The sequence below is a fragment of the Trichechus manatus genome, unplaced genomic scaffold (genome assembly GCF_000243295.1).
Source record: "Trichechus manatus latirostris isolate Lorelei unplaced genomic scaffold, TriManLat1.0 scaffold00044, whole genome shotgun sequence".
Classification (NCBI taxonomy): domain Eukaryota; kingdom Metazoa; phylum Chordata; class Mammalia; order Sirenia; family Trichechidae; genus Trichechus; species Trichechus manatus.
In genome coordinates this window covers 3901925-3924237 of record NW_004443980.1, presented here as the reverse complement: position 1 = coordinate 3924237, position 22313 = coordinate 3901925, and the positions used below count along the sequence as shown (strand labels likewise).

General features: G+C 38.3%; 1 protein-coding gene across 3 annotated transcripts in view; it reads right to left on the bottom strand.

Moving 5' to 3' along the window:
• Positions 1-12728: 12728 nt before the first annotated feature.
• Positions 12729-22313, bottom strand: part of KPNA3 (karyopherin subunit alpha 3) — a 98432-nt gene continuing 88847 nt past the window's right edge. For 2 of the 3 annotated variants that reach the window (XM_023731532.1, XM_023731533.1), the window contains exons 13-17: positions 17024-17128; positions 16856-16927; positions 16532-16694; positions 14135-14229; positions 13167-13420 (exon numbers count right to left, since the gene is read on the bottom strand). In XM_023731532.1, the coding sequence (XP_023587300.1) occupies positions 13322-13420; positions 14135-14229; positions 16532-16694; positions 16856-16927; positions 17024-17128 (534 nt within the window). In that variant the 3' untranslated portion in view covers positions 13167-13321. Of the gene's footprint in view, positions 13421-14134; positions 14230-16531; positions 16695-16855; positions 16928-17023; positions 17129-22313 lie in introns of all 3 variants that reach the window. The other variant, XM_004376570.1, reaches the window with a different exon arrangement.

Genomic DNA, 22313 nt, shown 5'->3' with positions numbered 1-22313 from the left:
AAAGCAAGGAGGAGAACAATGTGTATAGTGTGCTACTATAGGTGCGAAAAGGAGAGAATAGAAGGGAATATATTATTTGCATTTTCTTGTACCTGCATAACAAATCTCTGGAAGGAGACACAAGACGCTAACAGTGGTTACTGTAGGTTTGAAGGAAGGAAACTAGGCAAATGTGTGATATGGATGGGAACGATATTTTCACTGTATACTTTTTAATTTTTGAAACATGTGAATATCACACTTATTTAAAAAATAATGCATTTTTTTAAGATTAATTGAGAGACTATCCCATAATATGAAACTCTATAAGGGTACTTCCTCTTTTCTGAAGGATGGCTTTTTTGGGAAAAAAATTCTCACTTTATATGTAGTCATATATGATAAACATGATAAAAAGTTCCTACAATGGGGTTAAGAGTTTCCAGGGCACCAAGGAGAAAGTGTAAAAAGCAGGAGATAAGACTGGTGACCTTCACAGGACACACCTCTAATAAAGCCTCGGATGTACAATAAAAGTCACGAAGTGGCTTCTGATAATTAGAGGTCAGACCCCAGGAGCCAGCTGCTTGTCTTATTACTCAGCAGGAGGCTGAAAGGGAACAAATGGCATCTTTCTTCCAAATCCTACAATGATGACACAGCATACTTCTATATAGGGATGTATTTTATTCTAGGAACTGAAGATTGTCTCACCACATCATCAACATCATCCAGAACCTCTGGGACACAGCAAAAGCAGTGCTCAGAGGTCACTTTATAGCAATAAATGCACACATCCAAAAAAAAGAACGCGCCAAAATCAAAACATTAACCCAACAACTGGAACAAGTAGAAAGAGAGCAGCAAAAGAAGCCCTCAGGCACCAAAAGAAAGGAAATCATAAGAATTAGGGCAGAATTAAAGGAAATAGAGAGTAGAAAAACAATTGAAAGAGTTAACAAGGCCAAAAGCTAGTTCTCTGAAAAGATCAACAAAAACGATAAACCATTGGCCAAGCTGACAAAAGAAAAACAGGAGAGGAAGCAGATAACCCATATAAGAAATGAGATGGGTGGTATCACAACAGACCCAACTAAAATTAAAAGAATCATAACAGAATACTATGAAAAATCATACTCTAACAAATTTGAAAACCTAGAGGAAATGGACAAATTTCTAGACACTCGTACCTACCTAAACTAACCTAAACTAACACAATCAGAGGTAGAACAACTAAATAAACCTATAACAAAAGAAGAGATTGAAAAGGTAATTTTAAAACTCCCAACAAAAAAAAGCCCTGGCCCAGATGGCTTCACTGGAGAATTCTACCAAACTTTCAGAGAAGAGTTAACACCACTACTACTAAAGGTATTTCAGAGCACAGAGAAGGATGGAATACTACCAAACTCATTCTATGAGGCCAGCATAACCCTGATACCAAAACCAGGTGAAGACACAACAAAAAAAGAAAACTACAGACCAATATCCTTCATGAACATTGACGCAAAAATCTCAACAAAATTCTAGCCAATAGAATTCAGCAAAATATCAAAAAAATAATCCACCATCATCAAGTGGCATTTATACCAGGTATGCAGGAATGGTTCAACATTAGAAAAACAATGTAACCCATCACATAAATAAAACAAAAGACAAGAACCACATGATCTTATCAATCGATGCAGAAAAGGCATTTGGCAAAGTCCAACACACATTCATGACAAAAACTCTCAGCAAAAGAGGAATAGAAGGGAAATTCCCCAACATAATTAAGGGCATTTACACATCATCGGCATCACACTGACACCCTGTGATGAAGGAGATGGGCATTACTACAGTAATCCCACGTGGCTTATGAGGAAAAATAAAGGTCCTAAACGTGGGCACCAATGAAGAATTCTTACAGAGCAGAGTTCTCTCATCTACTGCAGTGTGAAAATGCTGGACACATGTGCCTGGGTAACCTGCTGCCGCTGCAAACTGAGGAGGCTCACCTACATAAGACTGATAACAATCTAAAAGAGATCACCTGAAGCACAATAAAATGTTTAAAAAAAAAAAAAAAAGAGAATCTAAAAGAGAGCCCCCTGAGATATCTCACAGCTAGAAGGTTGTAAATAGCTAATAGCTAGAAGGAACAGCCTTCATCTCCAGGATGTTTCCTAGGCTAGCCTGGCAAGGTGTCTGTCTCTGCTATCTATGTCTATCTGTCAAGGAGACAGGACAAGCAGACCAGCTGGACAGGGCCTCCTCTTCCTTCATCATTACAAGGGGACATACAGAACGGGCATTTGTCTGTACAGCCCCTTTGGTACTCTTTTCTTACAGGCAGAAAATCAAACCAAACCCGTTGCCGTCCAGTAGATTCCCACTCATTAAAACAAAACAAAACAAACAAACAAACAAAAAAACCCATTGCCATAATAAATCATGGAGGATGGGAAAGAAACCAGGATTGAGAATGGACAAATATTGTGTGTTATGGATTGAATTGTGTACCCCAGAAATATGTGTTGTACATCCTAACCCCTATACCTGTGGATGTGATCTCATTTGGGAATAGGGTTCTCTGTTAAGTTAATGAGGCCATATCAGTGTAGGGTGAGTCTTAATTGCTTTTGAGATATAAAAGAGCACAGTAGGCAGAGAAGCACGCAAGCACAGATGGGGAAAGATAGATGCCACACCACATGAAAATCGCCAAAGAACCAAGGGACAGAAGCTGAAAAAAGACAAGGACCTTCCCCAGAGCTGACAGAGAAAGAGCCTTCCCCTAGAACTGGTGCCCTGAGTTTGGACTTCCAGTCTCCTAAACTGTGAGAAAATAAATTTCTGCTCATTAAGCCACTCATTTGTGGTATTTCTGCCTAAGAAACTAAGGTATTGTCCTAATGTCCAAGAAGAAAAAGAAATAATTCCAGAATTGTCAAACAGATAATCTGTGAACAGTTAGAAATTAAAATAATTGCTGGCACTGAACACAAATTCAAAGATTTTCTTTTCTTTGATGGGCTCACACACCGGCAAATTATTTTAATAAAACATTTGATAAAATATGCTTTTTAATAGTCTGATATCCTGGTGAAAAGATAGTGAAAATGTTAGTTGAAACAGAGTACTATCAGCTGGTTGATTCACTTTACCTAGAGAGTCTTAATTAACTCAGGGATATTTGAACTAAAACACTAATGGATGGTTATCTACTAACCTGGGTCTTTCTTAGATTTCTCAGTAAATTCTTCTTCCACTCCACCTAAGCCATTCTCTCCCAACACTCTTTGACCTCATTACCTGTAACTTTGCCACTTCCAAAACCACTGATGTGTGTGCCCCCTTTGACCACAGTCTCTTCTTCTTCCAGCATAACTTGTTCAATTATTCTTACTATAACCATTCTCTGACTCATCAGGTTCATCAGAACCTTCCAGAGGCTGAATTCTTCATTCATTCCTTTCCTTTGCTTCCCTCATCATCTAATTTATATTCTGTTGTCCATCTTGTTAACACTAAAAACTCCCTGGATCCGAATCTGGACATTGCTCCTTCCTAGGCTCATGAACTTGGTCAAGTTATTTATCTTCTCTGTGCCCATTTCCTCATCAAGATATGGGTATAGTTGTAGTACCCACCTCATACGGTTGTTGTGAGGTCATGCAAATGAAGCACTTAGCACCACGCCTGGCACATGGTAAATGCTGAATGTTAGCTATTATTGAGCATTTACCATGGCCAGGTGTGGTGCTAAGTGCTTTATTTGGATGAACTCACAACCACCCTGGGTGGCACAAACAGTTAGCGCTTGACGACTACTAACATAAAGGTTGGTGGTTCAAACTCACTCAGCAGCACTGTGGAAGGCAGGCCTGGCAATCTGTTCCCTTAAGGATTACAGCCAAGAAAACTCTATGTAGCAGTTCTATTCCACTCGGGGTCGCCATGAGTCAATCGACTCAATGGCAACAGGTTTGCTTTGGAGCTACTATCATCACTGTCAAGATCTGTTCGAGAAAACTTCATCCCTGAATGAATCCCATTATTTGCTTTTTCATATCTACACCCAAATATCTGAGCACCTTTGGAGGAAGTCTAACAGCAAGGCAAACTGGAGCCACCATTAACTTTTATGGTCACCAGCCTCAAACGGATCCTCGACACTGACTAAAATCCAAGTTTTCCTGGTCAGTCTCTTTTCAATGCCTTTCTCAAGTCATCTCTCTTCTCTTCAAGCATCTCTTGTCCTCACCTCCCATCAGTCTTAGTGGATGCCCCTACTTCCTATTTTATGAAGGGGAAAAAAAAAAAAAACAAAAAACACACAAACTGCCTCCTCTTCTTTCTTCCAAGTCTACAACACCTTCACCTCATCCCATTTACCTCTACTGTTGCAATAAAATTGCCACACCTCCTAAGTAGACAACTGGATGTCTAGTATCTCAAACCAAACATGATAAAAATAGAATGGATCTCCACACACATACCCCTAAACCTGGTCCTTCCCCAGCCTTCCACTCTCAGTAAATGGCACCAATTTGTCTATGCATCTGCCCAGGCTTTGATCCCACCTTCCCCAACACCCCAGATCCCATCTGTCTTAGCTACATAGTGCTGCTGTAACACAAATACCATGAGTGGGTGGCTTTAAAGAACAAGGATTTATTTTCTCACAGTTCTGGAGGCTAAAAGTCCAAATCAATGTCTCAGCTGTGTGGATTTCTGCCTTGTCAGTAGCCCTGGGTGTTCCTTAGTTCTTGGCTTGTAGGCGATCAGCACATGGTGTCTGTCTCCTCCCATGTGTGTCTCTGTGTCTATTCTGTTCTTTTTATAGCTCAGATATGATTAGGTTTAGGATCCACTCTGCAGTACTATGGTCTCATTAACATAACAAAAAAAAAACCAATTTCCAAACAGGATCACATCCACTGGTAGAAGGGCCAGGAATGCAACACATATTTTGGGAGGACACAATCCAAGCCGTAACACCATCATCCATTAGCCAGACTTTAAGCTCTAACCTCACAGTATGGATCACTGTCTCTAGTACCACAATCCCACTCCATCATCAACTCTTAGCTGGGCAACAGTCTAACTAGGTTTCTGCATCCACTTCTTGCCTCTTTCCCTATTCTCCACTCTGCAGCAAGAGGGATCTTTTAAAAGAATACGCCTGATCTCCTCACCTCTCCCACTTAAAACTCCCTGCAGCTTCCTGCTGTAATTAGAATAAAATTCAAACTCTTTTCAGTGGCCTACAAGGTCCTTTACAATCGGGCCCTGTCCCGTCTACTACACCTCAACAACGCTCACCTGTTCTGCAGAGAAGCCAGCTTGGTCCTCCCTCAAGACCTTTCACTTGCTGGTCCCCTCCCCCAGATCTTCAAAAGACTGCCCTCTGCGTCATTCAGCACTCCCAAGCGCAAAGGTCATCTCAGAATGGCTTTTCCTGACCACTGTGTACAAAGAGCACCAGTACTCCTCCCACCTCTAGTCACTCCTTATACCATTTGCTACATAGCAGAAGTTTTCATATTTCTTTACAAATTTATTGCTAGTCTTTTGCTGCTAGAATGTAAGCTCCACAAGACTACGGGTTGTGTCCGGCTTGTTTACTGCTGTTTCCCTGGCACCTATTAAAGTTTGGCACATGCTAGTGGTTGGTGGCACAGTGGTTAAGTGTTTGGCTGCTAACCACAAGGTCAGCAGTTCAAAACCGCAAGCCACTCCTTGGTAACACTACTGACTTGATGGCAACAGGTTTGGTTTTGGTTTAGTTGCTCAACTAAATAACAGTTGAGTGAAGAGGTACAGCCACTCCTGCCCCCTATGCTCTGGATTCTCTCCTACAACCTAGAGAATTGATCATTCTTCTCTTGTATATTCAATGTCTTTCTCAACTGGATTTTCCCCACATCACTCTTTAGCTACCACCCTTCCCTCCTCCCCTTCAGAGCAAATACAAACAGAATGAAAAAGCTGAGTAGACTCGCTGTCTCCATTTCCTGTTCTCCCGCTCCTCAGTTCTGACTGCTGATTTCTGCCCTCATTACCACAGTATACAGGTGAGTCTTACTAAGGTGACTCACTAACCCAAAGGATATTTCCTATCTTTATCTCATTCCCCCTCTTAGCAGTATCATTTAAAAAAACAAACAAAAAAACAATCCATTGCCATCAAGCGGATTCCAACTCATAGTGACCCTATAGGACAGAGAACTGCCCCACAGGGTTTCCAAGGAGTGGCTGGTGGATTCGAACTGCTGACCTTCTGATGAGCAGCTGAACTCTTAACCACTGTGCCATCAGGGTTCACTGGGCAGTGAAATATCTTTTCCCTTGGTGTTGTGAGAAGATACACAGGATTTTCTATCTCCCTAGCCATTCTGTCTCTTTTGCAAGCATCTTTGCAAGCTCATCCACCACCACACGCTCACTGAATGTTGAAACGCCCTAACACTCAATCCTAGGCCCCATTCTCACTCCAAACACTAGACCCAGGCAGTCTCATCCTGACCTCCTGCTTTAATGAGCATCAAAATAGGCAAGAGCACTCAAATCCCTAGCCCAGACCTCTAGAGTTCCTACTGCCCTATGTGAGTCATTTGGATGTTCAACTCAACACAACCCATACTGCACTCATTACGCTCCACACCCAGTCTGACTCTATTTCATGTTACCTCCTTATCTCATGTTTGCTCTCATCAACTTCCATTCATGAGTTCCTGAAACTCAGAAACCTCGAACTCATCCTTGATACTTCCCTCTCCTTCAAACCCTGTACCTATGGCAGTGCCAACTCCTGTCTATTTTAGCTGCCAAGCTTCTGTTGATGCCACCCTTCACGGGCCAAGTGGTTTCACCATCTCTTGTCTCAATGCTTCACAATGCAACCAGTGAACCTTATTAAGCACAAATCTGGCATCACCCCTCTTACTTAATGGCAATGATTTTCCAAACCCTTCATATGATTTATGAGGCAGTGGGGTCTGGCCTCTACCTATCAATTTAGTGCTCCCCCTCCATAATCCTCATTATCTTTGATCCAGCTACACTTGTTTTCACTCCTTGAACTCCCCATGGTGCCTCACACGTGGCCCATGTACATAATCGTTTTCTCTGCCAGAAAGCTTTACTTACCAATTTGCCTAATTAATTTTTGCTTTTTCTTCATCCCCATCAGCTGCGTAACTTTGGGAAAAGTTAGCATCTCTCTGCCTGATAACCAAACCTTCTTCACAGGGTTGAGGAGAGTTGCTACTTAATGCTCCCGACACTTAGTAAGGGCTCAATGTCAGCCCAATGATCACCTTCCTAGCCCACTGCCTGTACTATATCCTTTGTCATCATGTACCTCTTTCTGCTAATGTTTGTCATAGCTTTCCTTTTACATTTATATGATTTTTTTTTTAATAGTATCATGTGCCCTAGAGTACCTGGCATGGAATAGGGTGATCAATAAGTATTGAATGGATGTTTCTAGAGGCTTAGTCAAAGTTCTTACTTCTAAAAGACAGAACACGTGGAAAGGATAACAGAACCTGATCCTATTATGAGGAAAAACTGGGCTGAAATACAGGAAAACCTGTGAGAGCCAGAATTTGATGTAACTGCCTTGTTTTTCCAGGTCTCACAAGTTTTCGGCCTCTGATAGGCTGCGGTCTTACCACTTTACTATTGCTTATTTTAGTGGAAAACATTTGCTCCTTACACAGGTTCCGGCTTTTGCAGGTTTTACTGCAAAAAATGGGCTGCAACAATGGACTTAAACATAATGACGACTGTGGGAATAGCGGAGGACTGGGCATCATTTTGTTCTGTTGTACGCAGGGTTGCTATGAGTTGGAACTGACTCGCCGGCACCTAACCACCACTGTAATATGAAATTTATAAATTCTTATATCTAGATTTGAAAAGTACAACTTCATAAGTATGGGTTCAAAGAGAGCCAATGTGAAGGGGAGCTGGAGGCTTTTACTTGATCACAAATCTAATAATGAAACTGGTAAAATAGCTGAAATAATCTCCCCACATTCACTGAATTAGTGTCTAGATAATGGAATGTTCCCATTCCACTGTACCCTGATACTTGTACAGCACACATTTTCTTCTTGGGGTCCTTGGAGTGCATCAAGCTGACAGGAACTAGGTCCAGGGAACTACTCTATCAGCAGGATGGTTGAAAAACGTAGGGTATTCAGATTGAGGAAGGGAACTGATAAAAAGGGATCAGTCTCTTCCACTCTCTGGAAACAACAAAAAGTCTACCCCTAATCAAATGTGGTAAATTTACAATGATGGTTATTTGACAGAGGTGATTTCTGTTCAATATTAAGGACTCTGTAATAGCTTAAGCGATCCAACAGTAGGACAAATTTTTCTCTTACTGTGCCAGGAATATTTTCATAAAATGACCTGCCTCAAAAATCAAATTTTATCTTAAAAAAAAGTTACACAAAATGTGTATTTTGCTCTGTAAAACATAGGTCTGTATTACCATGAAACTGTTTTACTTACCAAAAATGGAAATAGCTAAAGATGTGTCTTATTTATCTTGTGGCAGCTTCACACATCGCTTGGCACAAGACACCATATCCTTGGGTACCACAGTTTAAGATAATTAATCAAGAAGGTTGACGGCCATTTGTTAGGCAAGAGGGACAGTGTAGAAGAGATTCTCCTGCAGGGAGCACTTCCTGTATAGCACAGCTCAACCATAGTTCCTCTACTTTTAATCATTTTTAATACGTTTACTGAACATCTAGAGTTGTGTGCTTAATCCAAAGGAATCTAAATCATGAAACAAGCGGTATGGTATAGATCTGGTCCTGAAGAACTTGACCATCTTTTCAAAGTCTCAGTCCTACTATATCCAAGCATTATTTCACTGTTGTTTACCTTCTCTGAACTTTGTTCCCATCTCTCTCTTTCTACTTAATATATTAAAACTTAGAACAGAGCTCCTGCTAGATAGGAAAAAACAGGTCTTTGAAGGAAGAGCCTGTCTCATCCACTGTTCTATTCTCCATCATCCTTGGTCTGCTGCCCTATGCGATTCATAAACGTGTGGATATTCCCAATTTTAAAACTAGTTATCTAGTTTTTGCTATGTGACTTAAACTAGTTTTATATTGCCTGTTTTCACTATTGTTTAATTAATGGGCCATCCATTAAATTAAAAAAAATAAATACAACGGTTTCATTTTCCCATCTAGACATGCAAGTTTCCTAAGGACGGGGCCAATCTCTCACAACGCTTCAAGAAGTGGGTTTTCAAACTATGCTATGATTTCCTGGTCCGATGCCGGCTTTCCCCAGAGAACTTAAAGATCTTCAACTAAAAATGTTTGAAAAACACTGCTACAGGGAACTGTTGAGCAGATTATGGGTAATCACATTTACAGGTAATTTCATTTTTTTCACACAACCCTATTACGTAGCAACAGAATAATTTTAAGAGGGTAAACATTTAACCACATTCCCATTTCTACTCTAGGCCATTTGCAGTAGATGGGCCTCAGTGCTACCACTAGCTCCCACAGGCGGGTGATTTGGGAAATGGTAGGTCTGGCTCTCATTTCTCCTAAAACTGAAAATGAAGGAAGGATACACGTTTGTCTCCTCTTTCTTTTTATCCTGTGCATCTGAGAAAAGCCTAGCATTGTTCACACAATAAAATTTCACGACTTAGGATACCTCATCTGAGTGGGGAAGTTTTCTTCAGGAATTACTTTAGGCCAGTTGTTCTCAACCAGGGGAGACTTTGCCCCCCCCACCCCACCCCAGGGGACATTTGGCAATATCTAGAGACATTTTTAGCTGTCATGACTGGGGGGAGAAGGGGTGCAACTGGCATCTCGTGGGTGGAGACGAGGGATGCCACTAAGCATCTGACAATGCACAGGAGAGACCGCCCACAACAAAGAATCATCTGGCCCACAATGTCAGTAGTGCAGGGTTTAAGAAACCCTGATTTAGACTAAAGTTAGCTTATGGATTTTATGGACAAATAAAGAGGCTGAGGACGTGTCTATGGTTGCATTCCTACATCCCTTTCCCCAAACACTTTCTCTTGATATATAGAGTATTTTTTGAGATTCATTCTATCACTGTTTTTCAGCTAACTGATGCAAGTACATTTATATGGTGGGTCACACAGAACACCCCTTGGGTTATATGCCTGCATACTCACAGCTTAATGTACAGAAATTATACTCTCTTTCCCCAAATAGATTTAATGAAAATTTCTAAGATCAACTAGAGTTAGAAAAATCAGTAACAATGACTCCAAGACAACTCTCATTCATGAATTCTCTTCTGCAATAATTAATCCCCTGAAAAGGACGACATTTCTGAAGGAAATTATGGCAAGATTATATAGGAGTACTAATGCATTTATTTACTTATACACTTTTTTAAAAAATAATTTGAAGTAGCATTATACAAAAGGGAAAATATTTGTATACTTAAAAGTTTAGCTCTTCCTCTGTTGTTTCAATTAATTTGAGATTTCATTTTGAGCCACAATTTCTATCTAACAGGCTAAAACTTTCCGGTTTACTTGTTACGATCTTTTATAGCTGTGTGTTTTCAAGGGTTAGACAAGACATAAAGTTTTTTTGTTTGTTTGATGAAAGTCATAACCACACTACCTTTTCAATAAAATGGCCCTTTTCTAGGGTATAGTATTTAAGTCTGAGACTCTGCACTATTTGTTATTTGTTATAAAATACTCTTAGAGCTAGCATTGCTATTGGTCATCCAGGTGGAAAGGAGTATTAACACACAATGGAAAGCTGATTCATGATTCACCTCCTTTGTAGGGGATACTGAAAAATAATTCCAAATCTAAATTTAACCATACAAAAACAAAACTAAGCAATTAAATTATTTTTTGAAATAAGTCCTTCAATGTTTTATCATATTTGATAGCAGCTTTTTTTATTGGTTACAAAACCTAAGCCCATATACAAAATTAGGAACACATTTAGATGCCTCTTTTGAAAGAACGTTTTAGTCTTTTTTAACTGAGTTAAAAAAAAAATAAAAACAATGCGATTTTTAAACACTGTTTTGACAACTTAAAAGTGCAGCAATATACTTAGTTTCCTTTATCTATGAAATGGTGCAATTCCAATTCAAACCCGATAAGGTCACAACGAACTGAATCAAGCCAATGTGTACACAGGTCTGCACTACTTGACGCTAATGTTCATTTCAACGTTAGTTTGCACTTAGAACACAAGAGGAAATAGGAGTCGTCACAGTAGAGGCCCAATTTTAATCTCAATGTGTGCAAAATTTAAAAGGTAACTGTCAGTAAATATGGAGAGTCCAGAAGAAACTAACTTGGAAGGGGTACAATTTACAATATCAAGAAGATTTGGACTTTAAGGGTTTCACTGAAGTTTGTGACCTTAATTAGCTTTGTTATTCCTACTTTTAGTGAACACCACAGTTTCAAAAATTTAGACGACAGTGTCTGAATAGGATGCAGTTACCATATGAAGCTTTAACTCAAAATTTGGATAAAGAAAAAAAGGCACAATGAACTTCAACTCAATTTTATGTGCACAAGAGTTGAAAAATCTGAGCCACCTTAAAGAGAAATTGATTCTAAAATTTATAAAACCTATAAATAATCAGAGGCCAAACCACTATATTAAAACAGATTCTCTAGCAAGTAAAATCTTGCAGTTTAAACATACGCTTGTATCCACTTTAGATACAAGACAAAACTCAACTCTTTAAAGTGGCTCCACCTTGGCAGATACATACATTTTTAATGAACGCACACCTGCTATGTGTTGTTTATCAGTGAAAAAACCCCAGCTGATTCACAAAGCTCTGATGGCATCTGTCTCATCTTCATCACAGTAAATACACCCCCCACTGGATAACTAAGTTTAAATTTTCTATCCCTTCACATCAATGCATTGGGAAATTATACCCAGTAAACAACAGCAACAAAGCCATTTCTGTGACAGCACAAATTATTCCATTTTAAAATTTTCAAATCCATATTCTTTCATTAATAACTGGGTCAGACAATTTTACCAAAAGCAATGACTTTACATAGCAATACCAGATATTGCAGAATTATTTAAAGATCACTGAAAATCAGGTTTATGTTAAACAACTGCAGATTACCCCTCTACACAGATCCTTGTCTGAATGTTTTAATATGTGAATATGCTTTTAGAGTAGGATCTGAATTAACGCTTCCAATACTCAAAAAATGAAGTTTTATGACACGTCTAAATAGTTGCTGGTTTGTTGCCAACCACATTATCAAAAGCACTGGTTACTAAGTAAAAAATAGTTTAAGACTAAATTACAGTAAACATGAAAGCTCCACAGTTTAAACCCAACATAAATCAACCATATCCGATTATCAATTTAAAACAAAAATATTAACTCCTGAAAGCTGAAAGCAAGATATTTTTTTACATTACCAATGGGTATTTTAGACCTTTTTTTCCCTTTTATAGTTAGGGACTCTTGCTTTCACCTTAAACAGAAGTTCAAGTCCGTAACAGGTTGCAGCTCAGGTAAAATACCATGCACAGCATTTGATTACTTCAAAACAGCAGGAACACACAGGCTGAAGTTGAGTGGTCAAATAGGGCTTGCTGTTCTCAAAAATTAGGTACAATGGCGAAAGCATTACCATCCATATCTGAAGTTCTTCCTCCAACCCTGGCTTCTGAGGCAGATAATAAACACATCAATTACTGGTAGATGAAGTACAGTTGTTTAAAACTTATCTGTTTAATCAATAACCAAGTTTGTTTGTTTTTTTTAAGTTATTTTGTGTGTCAGTTCCACCAATGAAAATCATTTGGCTTGTACTTTAAAATCTATTCTTCCACGTAAAGAATATGAAAATATGTTTGTGGAGGACAATGATGGAGGCTCAGATCAGACTGCACCTCTTTAAAGTCTTCCAGCATGTATATGCATCATACCAAAGTTTCTTGATCCACAGCGCACCATTTTCCAAAGGAGTATCAGTGGGCAGCTGACATGCCACCATTGTGGAATATTCTTAACTGTAGACTGTATTTGTCAGCGTGTGGCACCAGGGAACAGGGAAAAAATAGGGTAGTTGAGATTGTTAGGGAGAATTCTAAAACAGTCTAGGAAATCATGCATATGCATTTACAGTCCATGTAATAGTGACTTTTGGCAACTGCAAAGTGACTGAGACATGGCTTGCTTTAGAAGCATCAAAACGAAGAGGCATGTGTGTTTTGGAGCCTTTGTTGTTGTTAGTTCTTGTTATTTTGGTAGCCATCTGGTGGTGCTTCGTACTGAATGTGGGAAAAGACGTTGCACTCAGTTGAACTTAAAAATTAAATTCTTTTGTTTGAAGGTTGGCTGTTGGGTCAAAATTGTAAGTACCTCCTTGTGTGGCTTCAGGAATGAGGCTAGGGTCTTCATCGATCTATAAAAAGCAAGGAAAAAAATCCTTATTATGTTAAGATAGTATATATTTTGATGTAAGCAAAATTAATTTTTTACCTCTTAGGAGAGAATTTTGTATGAATGCTTCAGTCACGTAAACATGTTTAAGTAAATATGGAAGTAATAATTCAATAAGCAATTTAGCAATTTAAAAATTGGACACACACTCCAACACTGTCCCTTGTTAAGCTCTTGTAGTTGTAGATTTACTTAACTTGTATGAACATCTCCGCAGAAGACAGATGTGGCAGTCTGCTTCCGTGAAGATTTACAGTCTTGGGAACCCTAACGGGACAGTTCTACTCTGTCCTATAGGGTCACTATGAGTCAGAATAGGCTCGTGGCAATAGGTTTGGTTTGGGTTTTTCTATTAACATATATATATATAATTTCTATAATTACTATTTCTTCCCAGTTAATAGATTACAAATGCAACAAGAATTGTTTTCACAGTTTTACCTTGTAATGAAGTTTCAGACATAGTATTTAAGAGAACTGATTGAGAGAGAACAAATAATTTTTTGTTGTTATTTAGATTCTTAAATAACTGGAAAAATTCCACCTCAAGAGAATCTCATTGAATATAGTATAAACTTTAGTCTTACTAGTGATAAAGGGAAAATTCTTAGTAAACTTACATTATTTATAGGTTTTAATTTACATGCAGACACACCATATTTTAATATATACTTACATCATCACCAGAGAAATACTGATCTATGATTTCAAATGCTAATTTATAAATGTCTTCATTTTCATGTTGCTGTAAAACTTCAATTTTTTCCAAACCTGATAAAATAAAATAATCAAAATAGCTAAGCAGCTACTAATCAAAACTATGATCATTTTAATTACAGCAATTCAAAGGGATTTGGAGCAGTTCCTCTCCCCTCACTCCCCACAAAATGACAGTTTGTCTGAAAAACAGATTAAAAACCTAAGCTTCTCTGGCTGGAGGACCGGCAGCCCACTAATTTCTCCCTCCTTAGAAGCCCTCGAGGTACACTGGTCTATGAGGTAAACAATCCAAAAAATACCTAAACATTCCATTTGACAGGTGAGGAAGCCATGGCACAGAGATATAAAGGAATATATCCCAAGTCACACAGCAAGCTAGGGACAGAACTGGAACCCAGATCACCCAAGACTCCTTTTATAAAACCATACTGTCTCACATAGTAATTTTAATCTTTTTCTTGGTTTTCTCAATGTCATTACTTATATATAACTACAAACATATGTTTTAAGAAACTTAATGATTAACACAAATAGAAGATAAAACTTGAAATTTTGAAAAATATTGTTTAAAAAATCAATAGGGCACTTATGTCCTATAGCCACAATGAAACTAGAAAATAATTTCTCAGAACAATCATCACAGAACGCCTTCATTTATATTTCCAATATATTCACTCTAGGCATCAGACACACACATCTGTAAATCTACACCTTAACTCAGTAACAAATATTATTCCTTGAAATGTCCTTTTGGCTAGGTTATTTTAAAACAGTAACTTTTTCTTCTCTTTATATAGTAATATAAAATCAGAAAAATGGGAAACCGGTGCCAAAGATAATGGATGTAAAATGCTTTATAAAATATCAAGTAAATACGCATTTTTATTGTAAGCATTATTCCATAGACAGAAGCAATTATGTTAATAAAAAGCCAAAGAGTAACAATTCTGACAATCACTCAAACTTTCCGGGTTGTTACGAACCTGATTACAATGCTAATTTTAAATTATCTTAAAACCAGAACAAGCACTGGATCAATAGTAAGAAGATTTGGATTTTAACTTGTTTCTATCACTGACAACTTATGGGACCTTGGACAATGCTCCTTAATATCTCAGGGATAATTTCTTGTTAAGAAAACCCCTCTGGTCTGAATATTCTATGATGCTATAGCATTTGTCTTCTCTTTAAACAAACAAACTGGTAGTATAATCATCCAAATTAGCAACAAAATGTAAAAAATATGACATTATGGTAAATTCATTTACAGTTTGGCCAATTTAGTACATATTGAATGGGGACCTGTACAAATAGAATTTTAAAATGTATGTTTCATATTACCAGAGAAACAATGATCTAGTACTTCAAATCACAGTTCTTTCTCATATTAAAATTTCAAAGTAACTTCTGTAGTAATAACTTTAGCATGCAGTTGTAGCAAATCATAAGAACCACTGTAAGTTACAGGGGTGAAACAAAACATCTAGATTAAAAAATCATTAGCCTTTTCCAACAATAAGGAAGAGTGCGGTATTTTTACACTAACGATGTGCCTTCAGCATTTGTGTGCCGGCTGCGCCCTCCCTGCCTCCAAGATATTTTTGTAGGTGTACTATGCTAAATTTTTTTTACAGCAATATGTGGAAGAGGATTGGCATGGCGGCACTTGTGAGGGTGCCATGCCGTGGCGCGGGGGTTGGGGGAGAGGGGGCGGGGGCAGGTCCCGGCAAACAAACATGGAAGGTATGCATTATTTGCAGAAAAATACAGTATTTCCCCAAACGGGGTCTACAGAATCACATGAAAATAGGCATAACATGAAAAAAAGGTGTTTCACTGTCAAGAAGTTTGAGAAATGCTGGGGTAAACAAAGCTTACAAGTTTCTTCACTACAGAGGTTCTCAGAGCTTTTAATTTGCTCTGAAGCATTGTGACTTCCAGAGGAGAATTACCGTATTTTTCTGCAAATAATGTGTCCACACATATAAACATGCATAGCATGCCCAGGAAAATAATTTGCAAGGAGGTTGCACGGTTGGGAAAAAACAAAACAAAAAAATGTGTCTCATGTGCATTATTTGCGTAAAAATACAGTAGTGTTTTATAAAAATCAATGCAAATCTCTAGGAGGGTTATGGAGTGACCTTCAGAACCAGTTTTGGTAAACTGGACAAATGTTTTCTGCAAAACCCTTTTGGAATGCTGATATAGAGAATAAAGAATAGCAACATAATCTGAGGACTTAACAGTGATGTATTCTAACAGTTTATATTTCTAATAAGTTGTCTTTAAAGGAACTAATGTTTCAGAGTTCCAGCGTTCAGCTAGATTTCTTCATTCAATTCACTCTTACCTCCACATTCTTCTATTATTTCAGCTATTGTGCTTGCTTCGTCACCAGCCATTATCAGAATGTTTTTCAGACCATCCAGAACCACCTGAACAACTTGAGAATCTTTTACTGACAGTAAATTACAGAATGGTGGTATTACATTCTGTTGTACAAGGTACTCAACCTAAACAACAAAAGAGAAAAAATATTTTTATTTATAGAATATCTTTTCCCCCAGAAGAACACAGTAAAGGGGTTAGAAACCATCAGCAACTCCTAACCATGTAAGAGTAATGAACTTTCCAGTAGTAACAATCATAACAGTTACAGTTTTTTCAAACTCACTTGATCTTTTCTGCCACTTATTGTTAAGTTGCTAATTGCCCAAGCAGCTTCTTTTTGTGTTCCAAAGTCCCCCTGGAGGTTGAGAAGAAAGTCATAAAATGAATTTTTTACCCCAAAAGTCTTGGTTATAACACATTAATAGATATAATGAACTCAGTATGAACTGACCTTAGCAAGCTGATGAATAATCATAGGGATTAATCCAGCATCTATTACAGCTTGAACCTGCTGCTGGTTGCCTGCTGTTATGTTGGAAAGGAACCAAACTGCTTCCTATAATTGAACAAAATATAGGACACCTTTATTTGGAAAATTATCTTTAATGCTTTTATATTTTTTATTTTAACATACTTTGTATATGCAATAACAAAATCACCTGAGCTGTGTTGAGACTGCATCTAAAAAGTGATAAGGTTATACAGAATTTCCTATTTTTAAAAAAGTTATTAGGAAGCTTCCATTCATAATATTTGGGCCCCATTAACCTGGCATCTATTTATTCAATAACATATACGCCCACTGTAAGCTAGACACCATTCTAGGCACTGTTGATATAGCAGTGAATAAAACAGACAAAAATCTCTGCTCAGAGTTACATTTCTGTGCATTAACCCAAAAAAACAAAACAAAACACCAAACTCATTGATGTCGAGTCCATTCTGACTCATAGTGACCCTAGAGGACAGAGTAGAACTTCCCCATAGGGTTCCCAAGAAGCAGCTGGGGGATTTGAACTGCTGATCTTTTGGTTAGCAGCTGAGCTCTTAACCACTGTGCCATTAGCTCCCTGTAAAAGACAGGTGATAGAAATAAATGTAAGACTGACCTTCCTAATATTTAGTTAAAACTACTTCTAATAAAAGTGAGTTGTTTTATTTAAAACATACTTACAAGATAAAATCATTCAATTATTTCACAAAAATCAAGCATCTAACCTCACAAATGTAATTCCAGATAAAGCCAGTTGAGACTAAGTACTCCTACTAGTTTTCCTTCTTATTGCGATAAAAAAAATATATAGTATTTGCCAATTCCACATCTTTTACATGTACAATTATTCAGTGACACTGATTACATTCATTGTGTTGTGCAACCATCACCACTATCCATTTCCAAATTATTCCACCACCATTAACAGAAAGTCAGTGCCCCCTATGCAAGGACTTCCCTTTTCCCCCTCCCTCCCACTCCTGTAACCACTAATAAACTCTGGTCTCTATATATGTGCCTATTTCACATAAATGCGATTGCCCTTTTGTGACTGACTTATTTCACTCAGCATAAATGTTTTCAAGATTCACTTATGCTGTAGTATGTACTGAGACTTCACTTCTCTTTATGGCTCAGTAATATTCCACTGTACGTACGGGTGGTATTTTGTTTATCTGGCTACATCAGTAGTTTCTACCTTTTGGCTACTGTGAATAGTTTTGCAGTGAACACTGGTGTATTTCTGATATTTGAATTTCATAAGAGAAAATATGATCATTACATACACGCTCTGGGGGTAGAAACCATTATGATACTCGTTTCTCCGGCAAGGGACAATACCAAGTTACCTAAGATCCAATCTTTCTTTCAATTAGTTCAGGCATCTGAAGATAAGTACGTTCAGGTATTCCATAAATGAAAGATAAAAAGGGTATAATTACAACTAACCTATTACTGTAAACTCTAAGAGGCTAACAAATAGTACTACAGATGTAGTGGGTTTTGTTCAGTATTGTAACTACAAAAAACCTGATACACTTAATCTAAGATTAAAACAGATCTACGCTTTAACTAAAGTTTTTTTTAGTTTCAACTAAAATTACATAGTGTCAAATGCATATCTTCTTCCTCCTCTACAATTAAAAGAATTGTAAATTCATTTTGCCATCTGTTATGGATCGAATTGTGTCCCCTAAACGTGTGTCAATAGAGACTTCCGAGAAGCACCACGCAGTCCCTCCACAACAAAGATCCAAAAAACTAAGCCAGAGAAAACAGCAATCCTGAAACCCTAAGCATCAAATGAAGAGATAAAGAACTCAGCCAAGCACCAAATGGAATAAAAACCTGACAGAGAACAGAGAGCGAGGAGACATACATGCAGAGGTCCACTATCAGCTAACGCAGCACAGATCTGCCATCTTGGACTCCTATCAGAGATCAGCGAACAGGGGTTACGAGAAAGCAGCTTCACGGAGCTTCCAGCAGGAGACAGAATAACCGGTAGACAACGATATACCCTTTCTCACCTCCCACCCTTCTTCACCCCCCACTCGGCCTCCTCTGCTCCCTGTGGCCACAGTCTCTTGGCTGGGAAGTACCGGCTGCTTGGATTCCACCCACCTGCACTAGCAAACTCCCTGAGCACCATTTGTTGGCTCCAGGTGTTGCTTTTTTCCGCTTCTTTTGATTTCTTCCTTACCTCTCACCACCTCCCCCTCCTTTCTCTCAAATACCTGGCTCCATGTGCCATCTTTGCTTCTTTCTGAAAGGCTGTGAAACTCCAGTCAAATGTGAAACTGCTTCTCGGTCCATGCTGTCACGCTGCTGCGATACTGGAGCTTTTTTTGTTTGTTTTGAATTGTTTGTTTTCTTTTTCTGTTCTCGAATTAGGAGCCCGTTCTAGCTGGGCAGGACTGCGAGGCTTGGGACCTACCCCCTCAGTTTCTGCAGATGCACAGAGAGATCCCTGAAGGCATTTCTTTTTTCTTGTTTTTTCTTTTCTCTTTCTTTGGGGGGTATTCTTGTTTGTTTGCTTTGTTAATTGGATTGTTTTGTTTTGTTTTCCCTATTTTTCCCTTTACGTCTTTCTTCATTACTAACTTTCTCATCTCTTTATACCTTCCCTCTCTTTCTGTACCCTGAATACCTGGTGCTGAGTGACAACTCTAAGCCTTCTAGCCAGGCTGTACTTCACCACCTGGGAGCAACTTCCCCAGACCTCGTAGCCACACCAGTGGGATCCCTGAGAGCTTTTCTTTTCTTTTTTCTTTCTAATTTTTACTTATTAATTTCTTTCTTTTCTTTTTTTCCTTCTTCTCCTTTTGGTTTTTCTCCATTTCATAATCTCTCATCTCTCCACTCCAATGGCCAGCTCCCCTGGCACTCTTTTTTGTTTGTTTGTATGTTTTTGGCTCCTGTTCCTCTCTTCTCTCTCTCCTCTCTCTCCTCCCCATCTTAACTCCACACATCACAATCTCCCCCTGCCATCCGGCCTACCTGCACTGTATGCTTAACATTACATCACCAAACAGCACAGGCACAGCCTACCGGAACGTGCCCTGCACCGATTACCAACCTACCCTGGTGGTCGTAGTAAGTGCCACAAACAACTCATCCCAGCACCTCCTCATCGGCTAGACCTGCCCTGCTGTACCATAACTGAGTGACTGACCCTGCCAATTGGAGAAGGTGAAAAGTGTCATGCCCACAGATGAGCAAACAACAAAGAACACACAGCCCGCATGCTCAGACATAGCCAAATAAAACAAAAAAACAGGACGAAACAAACAAATCTACAATCAATATAGAAGAAAAATACCTAACTACTGAATGCCCTGAAGACAGCAGACAATATCAAAACATTTACAAAAACAGGACAGGATGGTTCCAGTAGGTGTCCAAAATAAAACATCAGATAACTTTTCAGTAGAAGAAAAGGCACTAGAATGACCTCATAGGGAACTAAAATCTCTAATATTCAGAATCATATAACAGTTGAACCAAAAAGCAGACAAAAAATGAGGAAAAAACAGAGAAATTCATAGAAAATGCAGACAAATTCACAGAAAATACAGAAAAAATGGAAGAATTCAGGAAAATAACGGAGGAACAAAATGCCAAAATAAACTCATAGCTAGAAATCATACAAAAACAACAATTAGAAATACAAAAGATAAACAAGATTTCAGAAATGGACAGTGTCATAGAAGGGTTGAGGAGCAGGTGTGAAACGGTGGAAGACACAATCAGCGAAACTGAAGACAAACACTTGGATACAACTCTGAGGAAAACTCAGAAAAAAGAATGAATTAAAATGAAGACACCCTGAGAATTATGCAGGATACAATCAAAAGCAAAAATCGTGAGTGACCGGAGTTCTAGAACAGGACCAGAAAACAGAAAACACTGAGAGGATCACTGAAGAATTGCTGACAGAAAAATTCCCCAGTATCATGAAAGATGAAAAGCTGGCCATGCAGGAAGCTCAATGAACCCCATATAGGATAGACTCCAAAAGAAAATCACCAAGGCATATCATAATCACACTCGCCAAAACCAAAGACGAACAAAGAATCCTGAGAGCAGCTCGTGAAAAACAAGAAGTCACATACAGAGGAGAAACAATAAGACTAAGCTCAGATTATTCGGCAGAAACCATGCTGGCAAGAAGGCAGTGGGATGACATATATAAAACCTTGAAAGAAAAAAATTGCCAGTCAAGAATAATATCTCCTACAAAACTCTCATTCAAATATGATGGTGAAATTAGGAGATTTCCAGATACAACAGAAATTAAGGCAATATGTAAAAACCAAACTAAACTTACAAGAATTATTAAAGGGAGTCCTTCAATCTGAGAACAAGCAACTTCAGCTCACAGGCTGAATCTAGGATGCAGCATCATAACAGCCAGATACCAATCTAGGAAATGAACTCTCAAGGACTATCAAAAACCAAAAGAAATACAACACGGAATCAAAGCAGTTAATCTGTAAATGACAACAACATCAACAATAAGAGAGGGAATAAACGGTTTAGGTACAGAACCTTCTAATGGAGAGGAAGGCAAGGCGATACTAAGTAATAACAGACTGCTCCAAACATAAAAGACAAGGGTAAATTTCACGGTAACCACGAAGAAACTTAACATACTCATAAAAATAAAGAGGAAAAACCAAGTCTCAGTAAAAATAAAACCTCCAAAGCAAAAGAAATGAGAAAAATCCACAAACAAAAGGAATTCAGCACAGGAGAGTAAAAGAAACAAAATGTCAGCACCACAAAAAAACAGCAATACACTCATATAAACCACAAAAAAACAGCAATAAACTCATATCTATCAATAATTTCACTGAATGTAAACGGCCTCAATGCACCCATAAAGAGACGGAGAGTGACAGCATGGATTAAAAAAACAGGATCCATCAATATGCTGTCTACATGAGACAAATCTTAGAAACAAAGATGGAAATTTATTTAAAATCAAAGGCTGGAAGAAAATATATCAAGCAAACAACTACCAAAAAAGAGCAGGAGTGGCAATACTAATCTCAGATAAAATAGACTTCAAAACAAATCCATCATAAAAGACAAAGAAGGACACTATATAATGATTAAGGGGATGATCCATCATAAAGACATAATCCTAAGAAACATCTACGCACCCAATGACAGGGCTCCAAATACATAAAACAAACTCTAACAACACTGAAAAGAGAAATTGACAGTTCCACAATAATAGTAG